Genomic DNA, 13601 nt, shown 5'->3' with positions numbered 1-13601 from the left:
AGAGGACACATCGAGGAAAGAGAAGTCAGAATAGGAGGGACAACTTTGGAAATCATCCATGTGTAAGTGACAGCTGAGGAAAGAAAAGGTTTCCAGTGAAGTGGTTCACAAGCTGAGCATCACGAGGCCATAATAAATGTCAACAGCTCTCCAAAGGTTTGCTACTGGAATGGTCCCCATTAAGAATATACCCTTTATTAGCAAAATCTTGCTATATCCTACTCCAAGCCTTTGGCACACAGACCGTTGGTCTACTATAAAAGTAGTTCAGTTGCTGATGCTCTTGAGACAGAAAACCAAAGAACAGAACCTCAGGGAACAGCAACAAGAAGTGGATAAAGAGCCATTTAAAGAGACATGAAATAAACAGTGAACCAGGTAGAGGCGAATCTGAAGAAGAGAGCCCTGGAAGCCAGGAAGAAGAAAGCCTGCTGAATCAAAGGCAGTAATCAACCGCAAGCCTCAAGGATGGAGAGCTGTCCCTTTGCGCTGCAAGGAGACTTCTAATGATCACTGTGACGGTAGCTTCACCGGAGCTCAGCGCGGACAGGCAAAAGAAAAGGAAACCGAGAACCAGAAGAAAAATCAAGGGAGGCCCAGTAGAGGAGAACAACAGGCACACAGCCCTAGTTAGAGAGGCACATACGATCCAAGGAGAGTTTTCTGTTTGTTTTTCCAAAGAGAAACAAGACTGCCAGGAATTTGAAGGGAAAGGTAAACGAGTCAGAAAGGAAAAAGACTTGAGAGAAGGTTCTCAGAGCAGAGGGAGGTGCAAAAGCAGAAGAAAAAGGAATGAGTTCAAGGTTTAAACTCATAGAACAAGGACAGCAAACTGAATGAAGAAAGAAATGGTGGAAACAGGAGGCAAGAAAGAGGAAAAAAAAAAAAAAACCTTACTTGATTAGAATGATATTATCCTTAAGTTTCTCATGAAAATGAGCTTTATGAAATCCAGCTACCATGAGGTTTTTGCTCCCCATCCCAGCATCTTTTCAACATGTCGGTCACTTTCAGCGAAACTGAAGACAGCAATCTCCAGGAAAATTCAATTCTTTGAAATTGAGTGAAAGTGTGTGTTCAGGTAACAGAGAAATAGATGTGTTTTCTAACTAGAGGAAAGCCTGTAACAAGAATTCTTCCTTGTTACTGTTTCCTGATTCACTACAGAATTGGCACAGAACTACAGTGCGATAGTGAGTAGACACCTTAAACAAAATTCATACTTGGCTATAAACTAGAGCCAGCCAACTGAAAGATAGAAATCCACAGAAAACAAGACTTTCTCAGCTGCAGTACTCAAGTATTTACGCTTGAGAGACAACCATCTGATTTATTTATTTATCTTTCTTTTAATGAAGAAGGCTGGGCAGAAAGAGAAGCATAAAGTAAGAGCTGGTAGAGGGAATGGAGGGTGAATAAGATTTGAGTACAGATGGGAGCCTAGATAGCTGGAAGTGAGGAGTACAAGCCAGCAGCTTTCTTACAATACAGGAGCAAGAAATGAATGTGTGAAAGCAAGCAAAGATCAAGGGAAAGAAAAATAGACCAACAATAAAAAAAGGACTCAAGAGAAAAGGGTAATATTATTTGAGAAAACGTAGAAATTGCCAGTGTGGGGGATTCTGAAGATGGGTCTGGTGTTGTGGTCACATACTGCTATCTACTATCACGCAGCACACCACTTCTGTTGACCTGAAAGCTCAGACAATTTTTAGCAGTAAATGTAATACATGACTTTGTCCACCGAAGGGATCACTGGCTGACTCAGTGGTCTCATCATGTTCTTTGCCAGTGCCTAGTGCTCACTAAGAAAGTTGATCCAATTAATGGAATGGATTCCTTACATCCTAGTCAAACCTGTTGAAGGCTAGAGTCAACTAACCCAAATATTACCAGTCTCAAGCATTCAGGCTATTGCTTTGGCATCTTGTTATTTCTCACAGACTGACGGGGTTTGTATGTAATTCATCTTTTTTTTTTTTAACAGCAGCTATTGCTAAGTGCTGAATTACCCCATTTTGCAAATTAGCAAATAAGTGAACACGATCTTTTTTTTTTTTTTTTTTTTTTGCTAAATAATGCTTAACACATTACAAGATGGATTTCTTCATGCATTTTGACAGCCATGGTCTTGTTTTAATTATTTATGAAAATGCTTTGCAGTATGCCAATAAAAGCCCTACAGTATATTTTAGCATATTTTTCAAAAATAATGAAGTCTGAGGAACGCCTGCCCTTTCTGCCGCAGTCTACAATTACATCTGTGTTTCAAGGGATTGTGTGGGCAAGCAAATGACACCACTATTTGTGTTTTAACATGTGAGTATGATGGGATTTCCTATTTAATGGAATCATCTATATCGTATTTCTATCACACTTCTTCTTAACAGACACTAAAATTTCAATAGTTTTGTGGCATCTAAAAGAAAAAAATACAGACATGATATCCAAACAAAACCTCAATACCAAAAAGGGATTCTAAAACAAAGGTGAGCTTAAGTAGTTACCTTCCACTACCTCATCATCCGAAATTAGAAAACATGGGCAACGAGACTCTAATGCTGTAGCTTCCTGCCTAGTGGCACAAACTCATGGCTACAATACTCTACAACAGTATAAAAGGACACCAGCATGGGAGAAGTTGTAAGATAAAAGGCTAAAGCAAAAACGCCTAAGTGCACAGTATCAGAAAAATGCTGTAATATTTCATACAAATTAACCAGCAGAATACGTTTCCATTAATTTCTTCTACTAACTTTATTTGTATGGATGTAGCATCTATCATATTTTGGTCATGAATTAAGATTATCATTGTGCTAAGCACTACAGATAATTATTTTAATTTCAAAGATTAAAATTATAGATCTTTAGTTTAATTGCTGGAAAAAAAATGTTGTATCAGGTTACCACAACTAATGAAGTTAACTATGAGACCAGCTGCCCTGTGTCATCTGTTCTTTAGAATTCAGCTCTTGCACACATGCTGTTCTTTGTGTGTGCACCGCTAACAGTTGACAGAACACACATGACTCAGCTGACATTGCTTCTCCGATGTGTATCTCGTCTGTAGATACATTCTTCACTTTAGAACTGCATATCGTATTACCGTATCCAATGGAGAGTCAATTCACAGTCTGACAATCACAGTACTGGCAAGCAGCAAGGAGACATACCCTGAACGCCAACACTGTCGTCTGCCAGATAAAATTTTGTGAGTATCATCCTGCTAATCTGTCCTCAAACTACTGATTTGACTTGAGATGAGTTTGGGGTTCGATACTATGCCAAAAGTTTCCAGATGATCAGATCCTTTTCCAAAATTCCACTCCATTGACACACTTGAGGCAGCAGCACACACAGAAAGCAAGAAAATGATCATGGGAATTCTTAAGTTATACCTGATATACAAAAAGACAATGAAGAGTCTTGAAGCATTTTCACATTATGCTTTGATTATCTTTACAGCTATAATCCCATTCGCACGTTAGTCAACACCCACAGAAGTCTCTGAAAGACTGACTTTGGCAGAAGTAACAAAGGGAAATAATTCCAGGCATGACAGTCATTTATATGGTTTTACTCACGTATTAGAATTAATTCACATGAGCAAAGGTACAGGCGTCTTTGGAGACAATCATGTTGCACCGAACTTCACTGCTTAGCTCCTCTCTAAAATGAAATGCAGTACTATAAAAAGAAAGGGAGGTTTTGGCACTCACCTTACATCCCTCACAAGCACTGACACCATAGTGATATCCAGATGACTTGTCTTGACAGACAAAACAGGGCTTGTAAACACGAGGGGGTGGAAGTGGTGAAGGAGGGCTTGGAACAAGTTCCTCAGAACTGGTGCTCTGAGTTTCAACTGCTACGGAAGAGAAAAGAAGTGAAAATAGGATTTAGTAATTCATTAATGAATTTTAAATAACTAATTATTTACTGCCTTAGAACTAACAAACTGGCCCATATCTTTACTAGTATAATAAATGTTCATTTGACCTTCCTAGTAAAATTTAAGGGGGACTGAAAGCAGTGACAAAACTTCATGTTACACCCTCAAAACCAATTTTTAAAGTGCCCAGAATGCAACATTTAGGTCTTTCATGATCTGGCTTCTCCACACTGCAAAAGGCACGGGGCCTGAATCTCTTATACCCCTTGCCTGTGCCTTCGAAGGTAATGCTTGCAATTCTGCTTAGGAAGGATGGGAGATGCATCAGCATTCGTGTAAAGAGACAAATAACTGAAGTGTAAGACCAGAAGTGAAAATTATCTGAACAAACCTTCATTTTTTTAATGTGTAAAACTAGCACAACCGAGCAACACTTTTTTATAAACTTTAGGATTTGTAATATCATGTAACCTCTCTGAGAAAAAGCTGCTTTCATACATTACGATCCCATGTCCCTTTATTGCCTTAATATTTCTGGATGACCATTTGTTTTGCACCTGTTGAAGAGGTATCCCTTTCAGGGAAAGGACAAGAAAGCTCTAAGATATGAGATCAGACATATGAACTAGATCTTTTTGAAACATCTGCATTAGTTTTCTGTGATATGCTGTCATCATTCTTCACATTTATTGTAGATGTGCAATACATTTTCGTGTTTCACTTACTTGTTCTGCTGCTTCTCAGATAAATCCCTCTAGCTTTTCAACAGATACACAGAAATGACAGAATCTGTGAAGTCAGATCTATCCAGAAATATTAGGCACTATCTCCAGAGTTAAATCTCAAGAGTATTAACAGTAGGCCCTGAAGAATATTACTCAATGGAAAATTTTAGACAAGATTTACTGTACATGATATTTTTCAGATTACTAAGATGATACATTTGTATTAAACTCAGGATTCATTGCCAACTAGTGTTCTTCGGAATTCAGAGGGGATCACTGAGCATCATACAACCTTTGATGACTTGTTAGAGAAGGACCAGTATTTGCTATTTTTACTTGGGTTAAGCTACTACCAATTTCAAGGACAGACATTTCTTGAGAAAAATATACATGCTAGAGTTCAGTATTAAAGTCACTGATTGTAAGCAAATAAATATCTTTTCAACAGGAACAATTTATTTATGCACCTATCAGCAACGAGGCTTGCGTGAAAAAACACAAAATTAAAAAACCAACATATGACCCAATACAATAGGACATTAAGACCATGTCCACAATTATCATTATCCATTTCAGAATCTTTCCAAACCAAATATCTACAGGTTCCTACTGGACCAGACAAACTTTATTAATTTTTTTTTTAAATGAAGAAAGAGATGAAAATGACCATTTCTTTTCAACAGAATTTTTTTGGTATTGAAGAGAGACATAGAGCGCTATGTTATTGATTTGTGCACAGTCATCTTGCTTAAATCAATAATCTATTAGTACTTTTAAATTAAAGTTAGATTTGTCAAATGCCCTTGAGAGGCCTCAAGCATTCTGCTCCTTATTTCACGCCAGTATGTGAATTTTAGCGGTTCCCAATCACACTACGGAATGATAAAACTTCAGCTTTAAAACTCTGCAATATCAGCAGACAATGTGGTTCATATTAGCTCATTCAACTCTTCCAGTCAGTCTAAAAGGCAGCTTTTAGTCTTCTCCCGGGAAAACGGGGTTGTGTCATTCAATAAAACAACCTCACTCCTGCAATCCTTATGTGATTTCAGTTTGGAAAAAACAGTCTTTCAGGAATTATACTGATCCATTTCTGCTTTTTTGATGATTTTGTTCTAAATAAGCACCAGCATCCAACTGTAGTGTTCAAACCACTAACCATATGGGCAACACAGGTATGTCAGCCACTGGCCAAGCAACAGGAACTTGTGTTACTCCAAAGAGATTAGGCAGCCAGCTCAGTTCATAAATACACAAAGTGGAGTCAGCAACTCAAGATCTGAAGATGCCGCTAGAGAATTTTTTGTTGGATAATTTGAAAAGGAGTATGAGAGGGAAAGAACAAACTAAACCAAAAGACCTTCCCCAAAATACCCAGGCACAGCTGCTACTAAAATGGCTTAATCCATTCAAGAAAATACTTGTGTCAGATGAACAACTGTTTACAGAGCTTTTTATTTTTTATAAGAAAGTGTATGTTGGGAACATGTCCGCTTTTGATCATAGGCAAGATGGCCTGCTTTCCGGAGGAGCTGTGAACTCAGATTACATAGGTCCAACTCTTACTGCTGCTCTTATTTACTATTCTTCTCTGAATTTAGGCTCTTTAACTCTTTATCTACTTAGAAACGTATATAATGCCAACATGGAAATGCAGAAATCAGGATACTGCAGCAATTCATACTTAATGAAGTATGAATGAAAAGAGCTAAAGGTAAGAGCTAATATAAAGCATCTTTACTATACAATGAAAGCAGCTAGACCAAGCAGAACTCACTGTCTTCTCTACATAGCTGCACACAAGAGTTAAAAAAAAAAAAAAAAAAAAAAAAGAGAAGACAGCTGATGTTTCCAGAAAATGGATTTTAAAAATAATCTCACAATTTCAGGAACAATTTAGTCAAAAGAGAAAAAAGAAAAAGTCCACTTTTTTCAGTCTCCTGCTGTCTTGTCCCTTTAATGTCCTGAAGGATGGGACAGCTCAGGATCTCTACTCACCTGAGAAAACAGAGCCAAAATGCAGCTACAGCACACCTGAACGCCACTTAAACATACCAGGATCTCAAACAATAGCTCGCTTCACAATTCCTAACATGTCTGAAATATTTCTAAAGGTTAGATAAAGTAGCAGATAAGATCTTTAAAAGCACAGTGTGCTTTGTGCGAGCTAATTTACTGTTAGCTAAACCATGTTGACAGATAGAAGTATTTTACTCTGTGACCAATTAGAAGTAGGCAGACATTATGAAATGCCTTTCATTTCACTAGAAACTTAGATTATTAAGCTTGTATGTTAATGCACACTTTGGACAGTTGAATCTTAAAAGAATAAGAAGTTGTAAAGCAAATGGCATTTCCTGGATAGCCTCAAGGGAATTCTGAATACTGAGCTCAGGGTCCCTGGTGGGAAGCAGCAATTTCAGCTAATTAGGGTGAATAGCAAAGTGTTGCATTTGGTCAAAACATTCTGTTAACCCTCATTTTTGTTGGCACCAACAAGAGTCTGGATTTTTTGCCTTTTTTTTGTGAATTCACTGCAGGAGTGCAAAGCACACAGCTCACATACATTAGGCAGAAAGTCAAAGGAAACGCCAAAGTTCAACTAAAGTACAAGTAATTAGAAACAGATTCTCTGCCGCTTGTATGTGTGCATTTGATTGTAGAAGTTATTTATAAGCCTCCAAACATTTGAAAAAATAACTATATACTGTAGATCATTTAATTTTTATGTCTAGTCTGGAAAAAAAAGTCTGCTTTTAATCATCTTCCAGGAAAGAGCCAGGAACTGGGAAAGTGGGTCTCAATTGTTTCAATACAAATTTCTCTCTTTCATGTGCCACATAAAACTATACTATAAAATTAAATCCAAAATATCATTGACTCAAACCCCTCACCCAATTTTTTTTTAATAAAAAACTTCTTTGAGTTTGTCATGCTTAAATAGTTTGCATTGTTACGAGGGGTTTTTTAAACTGTTGTTTGGAAGACAGACAAGAGAAAAAAAGAATGAGAGAGAAAGAAAACATTATGGTGGAGACTTGCCAGCCTTGACTTAGTAACCTGGCCATGACCCTCCAGCGAGTGTGTGTTTGACCCGGTCACACATGATTCTGGCTGCGTACTGTTGCTGGGTTATAAGTCCCAGATATTTTTACCATATATACAACAGGTGTGGATCATAGGCAACAGAAAGACAAAAACAAAGTCTTGCCTCGTGTGAAGATGCTGATATTCTTTCTTTCAAAGAAAACACCAAAAGCAAAGAAGTCGCGCTACCATTTCATTTATTGACACTGTCTGTGCTTGATTATTGTCCTCCGTGGGAATTTACACTGAACCGTGCAGTGGGATACACTGCATGGAAGTAGAAAGGACTAAGACCAGGGAGAAGGAAGAAAAGGCTCAGGGGAAACAATGTACAAAAGATTAATCAACTTGTACTGTAACTACTTTTGTTGCAACTAAATTGCAACATCAGAACTACAAGCACAACCTTTTCTTGTAGGGCTGAATACGCATTAAGGCTCACTAAGGAATGTTCTTTATCATGAGTGAGTGCAACATACCTGGATTAAAACATAGGCTACCATGATAACTCCAGATTGAGACAATGTTATCAGGATTTTCACAAGTGCTTAAGAAATATTTTTTCTTCTACATTTGAGATGCATTTTATGTGTGTGTGTGTAGGTCCTGCTAGCTGCACACCCCTGCCAGAAAGCCATTATGTTAAATAAGTTACTCTGCTTTAATTCTTCCTCACTACTTTTCCAGCATTAATTTTAATTAAGTCACAGTTCAGCTTTACAAGACAGTCTAGGTCTTAAAGAGACATGATTTGGGCTGAAAAACAAAAACAAAGTCTTCAGGCTTGCTTTTACTGTGACAAGGTGCATTACATTTTCCAAAGGGGCATCAGAAGATTAAACTTTATGATCTGGCTACCACCTGAGGGTGCCCAAAACAAAATGATTTCTTTTTGTTACTTGAAAAGCTAGAGTATCCCACAGATCTTCATTAAGTACTGTTAAGGATTTCTACAGTATGCTTCAAATAACAACAACGACAAGAACAATAAAAAGTCCAAGTAATGGAAATCAAAAGTCCAGTCTGCAACTTCTTATTAACGGTCAAACTGCACACAAAGCCATCCAAAAGGTGCCTCAGACTAGGTCATTTTAAGAACTCTGCCTATAGTACAGGCTCCTGCTGCCCATGGCTGTCTCCAACAAGGTGCCAGCCCTGATAGGCCTGGCTGAGTTGGCAGAAGTCTCTAAAGCTGAAGTGCTTTTACTGCCATAACTTTGTCAGCAGAGCGGTGATTTGGAAAGCTGGCTCCCGTTTAGTCCCGCTTGGGAGCAGAGCAGTCCTGCTGAACTCTGCCCCGGGACTAAAAGAAGTAGTTAAGCGCGCACTTTACGCTGATATTCTTAGTCTAGCAAAGCTCCAAGTATAAACTTGGCCACTGCTCCATTGAAGACGTATATAAAATCAGGATAATCTTTCCCTTCCCCTATTCTTTTATACCAGGACAGTATTTTCTTCTCCCCACCCTTTGGCGTCTTCTGTGTTTAGACTGCAGGCTGCTTTGGGCAGGGTCTCAGTTTATGTTGCACAGTAACTAGCGCTGCAGGAACTTCGAACACTACCCCAATGCAAACAGCAGCTATGGAGACCTGAGAAGGCTTTCATTTCAAATATTTAAATGTTTCAGTGCTAAAACGCTGATTTACTTCAAAGGATGGTCTAAAAAATAGCTTCTTCCTATTCAGCAAATGCATGTGCGTATACAAAGCCATATCTGCAAAAACTTCAGTGGCAAAAAAGTGTTTACTCTCATCTCCTGCATTTCTCCCAGTTAAGAATTGGGAGAGAGAGATGCATCATATTCCTTCATGCCTTTCATCAACAACACTGCCCAGTTTCAATTGCAAATCTGTAATGTTAACCAGTAGAGTCAAGTAACAGAAGTCAGTGGAGTCAGTGGATACTGATCTTGGCCATATGACAACAGTGTAACTGTTTAAAACCCTTATTCATATCAGGTGATTAGGGCCAGGAAATACAGTTCAGTGTCTTATTACCAGCATACCAGAGCTATCCAGATTTATTTCCAGTAAATCAGAATATGAAAGTGTCTGTCATTTGTTTATCCTCTTGTTCTAGTCTTATAACTTCTGTTCCTCAACAGCTTGCAAACTTGCTCATTCATACCACAGATTTATTGTTCCTACAAATATCCTCTGTTGGTTGCCCCGTAAATTATTTTGTTTTGCAATATCCTTTTATATTACAGCACAGTCTGGCCTCTAATTAATCGATTTGTTACGCATTCAAATTCAGTTACCTGGCTTTTTAGTGCTATTTACTAACACACACAAGTGCTCCTGCCTGCCAGCACGTCTTCCCACGGGACATCCTTGCACAGGCCGCAGGTTCGTGACCCTCTGAACGAGCCTCCTCGGGCCACGCCGTCCCCAGCCTGCTCTCACGGGAACGCAGCGCCGTCTCCAGCGCTTCTGATCCTACCACTTGAAGCTGCGTGCAAGAGCCTGCTCTCTTCTGCCTGTCCCATCCACCAGCATGGTATCTATTACTGTAGCATTTGAATAACCCACAAACATTCCTATTTTTATCTTTGTAGCACGCAAGTGAGATAAGGGAAGGGCTATTCTTCTCGCTTTAGAGATGGAAAACAGAAGCACTGACAGCCTAACAGTCTGGTTTGCCTAGGTCTTAAATTCCTAAAAAACTGCAGGCAGCACCCTCATGGGATTTCGAACAGCAACCAAGAACTTAACTGTAAGTTCAGCAGAAGTCCTCAGTAGATTTTTTCAGGGGCTCTGAAGCACTCCCCACTTTGCAGGTCTGAGCGTGCGCCCTGCTCACCTGCTGACTACAGGACAGTCCTGATCCCTTGAGAGCCACGGTCTCTCAGACCAAACTCATTTTAATTTTCTGATCTCAGGAGCCAGCTAAGAATCAGCCTGCTGCAAGATTACCCCCCTTCACATATGAAAACCCAGGAATGTCCCGACAGATGACAGGAGACCCGTCCCGATCGGGGTCCTGCTTCCTGCCACCAAGGTGACTCAGCAGCACGTAAGCAGTGGGCCACCGTGGTTGACACATGGAAGCAGCACTACAAACTGCCTCAAAAATCTCTGCTCTTGACTGCAGTGTCCAAGCCACCACAAGCCTCATCTACCACTGAGATATAAGCCTGAATTTAACAAGCAGGCAGGCAGGCAGGAAAATTGTCTTTCTTACACAAGGAGCCCATTTGATCTGGGAATCACCAGTACGCCTTGACCACGTATTTCTGAACGAAGCTTCCCTGAAACCTTTTCAGAAGCTACGGTGGCATTGTGTTGTGCTCCAAAGTGTAAGAGCACCTCTGGTGCATCTCTTAGTAACGTAAGGGCTTCTCATGACTACGGAAACAGTCAATACCCACAGTTATTACAGGGAGCAGTAAAGGACGAAGAGGGGGCTGCCGCAGGTTTGCTCAGGAGGGCACTTCAGACAGCAGCAAGGCTGACTCCAAAATGCCATAGACTGAAACGTTTGGTTCCCAAGTCCTAGCTCCATTAAAAAAGAGGGGAAGTCCATAAAACTAACACAGAATTTGTACTGACACGGCCTTTTCAAAGAAAATTGTATTTTCTTCAAGATTGTTTTTTTACATTTATCTCAGCAAAGCAATTCTACCTTTGGGTTTAAGTATATGTATAGCTATACAGACATATTTACACTTGAGCAAATGTGTAAGGCGAGAGCTTGTCATGATTAATTCTAGTAGGGGAAAAAAATACATTTGGTTATAGCTGTGTTACTCTCAGGACAGTTAGACTCAATGACAAGCTAGTAACTGAGAACAGGAGTGTCTTTTGCTAAATAAGCGACCAGGCAGACACCATGAGGTGTTTCTCCGGGAGCTGGGGTGAAAGCAAGCGTGCAGAAAGGATGGCCGGAGGGGTCTGGCAGGCATAGCACAGCTTACAGGGCAGCAGCCCATCGGTTTGTGTTAGGAGCCTACCTTCAAAATGAAAAAGAAAACATGCTAAATGGAAAAAATAAATCCCGTGGAAAACTGAAGAAAAACATGCAAAAAATGCTAACTCTGTAGTTTGTTCAGTTGGATGATTTTCTGCCTGGCCACTACCATGCAAAATCCCATCAGAAGCCAGTAAAATTTTTACATTATTGAAAATCTGAAAAAATAGGATCTTAACTCAAACATGCTCCCTTCTGTGTGATTTTAGGTTTTCCTCATGAAAACAACCTTTTCTTACAATTCAGACCCTTTTTGCTCTACCAGTGAATGCCCAGTGTCGGATCCTCATCTGGAGGCAAGCGGCGCAGTTGCTGCCACGCCGAGAAGCTGCGCTAGGGAGAGGGGAAGGATTCGGGCCTCTCCAATCTGGGTGCAGGAACACGGAGCCTATTTCTGTGGCCTGTTGGTACAACTGTGGTGTCACAAATGCAACATGTTTTCCCTGCAGATCAATTATAAGAAAAAAGACACATTGAGGGACAAAACAGTTCAATATAATAGAGACCTGATTCTTTTTCCAGACCTGTTTTACAGTGTCATAGCTCCACCTATTTCACGAAATCCCTTGACTCGTAAAGGTACAAACAAGAGAAAATTCAGATCCAGAATCTTCAAGAATAAATAAAAATTGTAAGGGAAATGACATGGTTACTATTATCTCTATCTATATACAATCAGATATTTTACTAAGTCATAAAGTCTCCATTTATAGTTATTAAAAGTTTTATAGTGTTTGGAGCACTTTTCTTTTATCTTCAAATCTTTTCAAGCATCCAAACAGAGTAACTTAAAGTATTAAACTAAAGGAATGATTTTATTCTTCAAAAGTAGCCTCTTATCCAAGTTGGTGTTAGTTTTCAATATTACTATGTCTGTCAAATAAGTATTTTACTTTCTATATATTCAGCATGTTCATATGACACCATTTATCATGGCTTTTGCTGTGGCTTGAATCCAGCAAGAAAATGAATGTTTTAATATTTTTAATCATGTATTACCATTACACAGTTGTTCAGTACCACATGGATAAAATAAAACTGTTGTGTTCTAGCCATAAATGCAGTGAAATTGACTTGCTATGCAATATTTTCCATATAATTTTATTTCTCAAACTTTAGGACCATTAATTTAGGCTGTTTTAATCTTTAGGTATTTTTAAATCTTAAAATTAATATAATGACTGAACAAGAGCCAATTCAGTGATAAAAAGCACTGCAAGTAAGTACAGTAGCAGTTTAAATTCTGATCATCCCAATTAATTTGTGTAACAGCCACACTGCTGGATATCACTAATTGATTTATATACCCTCCTTTCTATACCCATTTACAAGGACAATTAGGAACTCTATCACATATGTTTAAATGGGTTACATTAGAATTATATCTAGAAGCTGAACTGCTTAGACTAAAATCTTTTAAGAACAGCTAAATTCTTCATTAATGGGTAAGCTATCAATCCACTACAAATGGCCTATAACCTTTAAGGTAGTACACAGCAGTAATATTTTACTATTCTTGAACAATTTTGTGTTGACTTCAGTGATGAACTCAGATGCTACTTTTAATTGTTTTAAAAGTGCTTACTAGAGGCAGCAATAAACATTTACAAATTAGTATTGTATTATCCACAACTTTCTGCAAAGCCTGGTTTCTATAAACAAGTCAAATGAATACATCTGTAAATAATAAGTGTAAGCATGCTGAATTGAATGAATAAGGGCACTAAAAGAGATTGAACAGTAGGGGTGCAACAATTAGAGTAACTGCCCATTTTATTAAAAATGTATTGTTTCCAGCTTTCACTCTAGAAGGCTTTCATTGCTCTGCTAATTCTAAGTTTTGATTTGCTTAGCAAAGGCGGTCTACGTCTTCTTTTCTTTTACAGTCCCCTGTCACACAGTCACTTGCCTTTTTTACAAGGCAACAG

The 13601-nt window shown here is 38.9% G+C and overlaps 1 protein-coding gene across 6 annotated transcripts in view; it reads right to left on the bottom strand.

Moving 5' to 3' along the window:
* The window catches only part of RARB (retinoic acid receptor beta), a 317926-nt gene that overhangs the window by 65928 nt on the left and 238397 nt on the right, over positions 1–13601 (bottom strand). For 5 of the 6 annotated variants that reach the window (XM_062569332.1, XM_062569331.1, XM_062569335.1 and 2 more), the window contains one exon: positions 3720–3868. In XM_062569332.1, coding sequence (XP_062425316.1) covers positions 3720–3868 — 149 coding nt within the window. Of the gene's footprint in view, positions 1–3584; positions 3665–3719; positions 3869–13601 lie in introns of those variants that run through there. The other variant, XM_062569334.1, reaches the window with a different exon arrangement.

Source organism: Rhea pennata, chromosome 2 (assembly GCF_028389875.1).
Source record: "Rhea pennata isolate bPtePen1 chromosome 2, bPtePen1.pri, whole genome shotgun sequence".
In the NCBI taxonomy this organism is placed as follows: Eukaryota; Metazoa; Chordata; class Aves; order Rheiformes; family Rheidae; genus Rhea; species Rhea pennata.
Note: the sequence above shows the minus strand (reverse complement) of the source record. Positions and strands in the feature narration are given on the sequence as shown.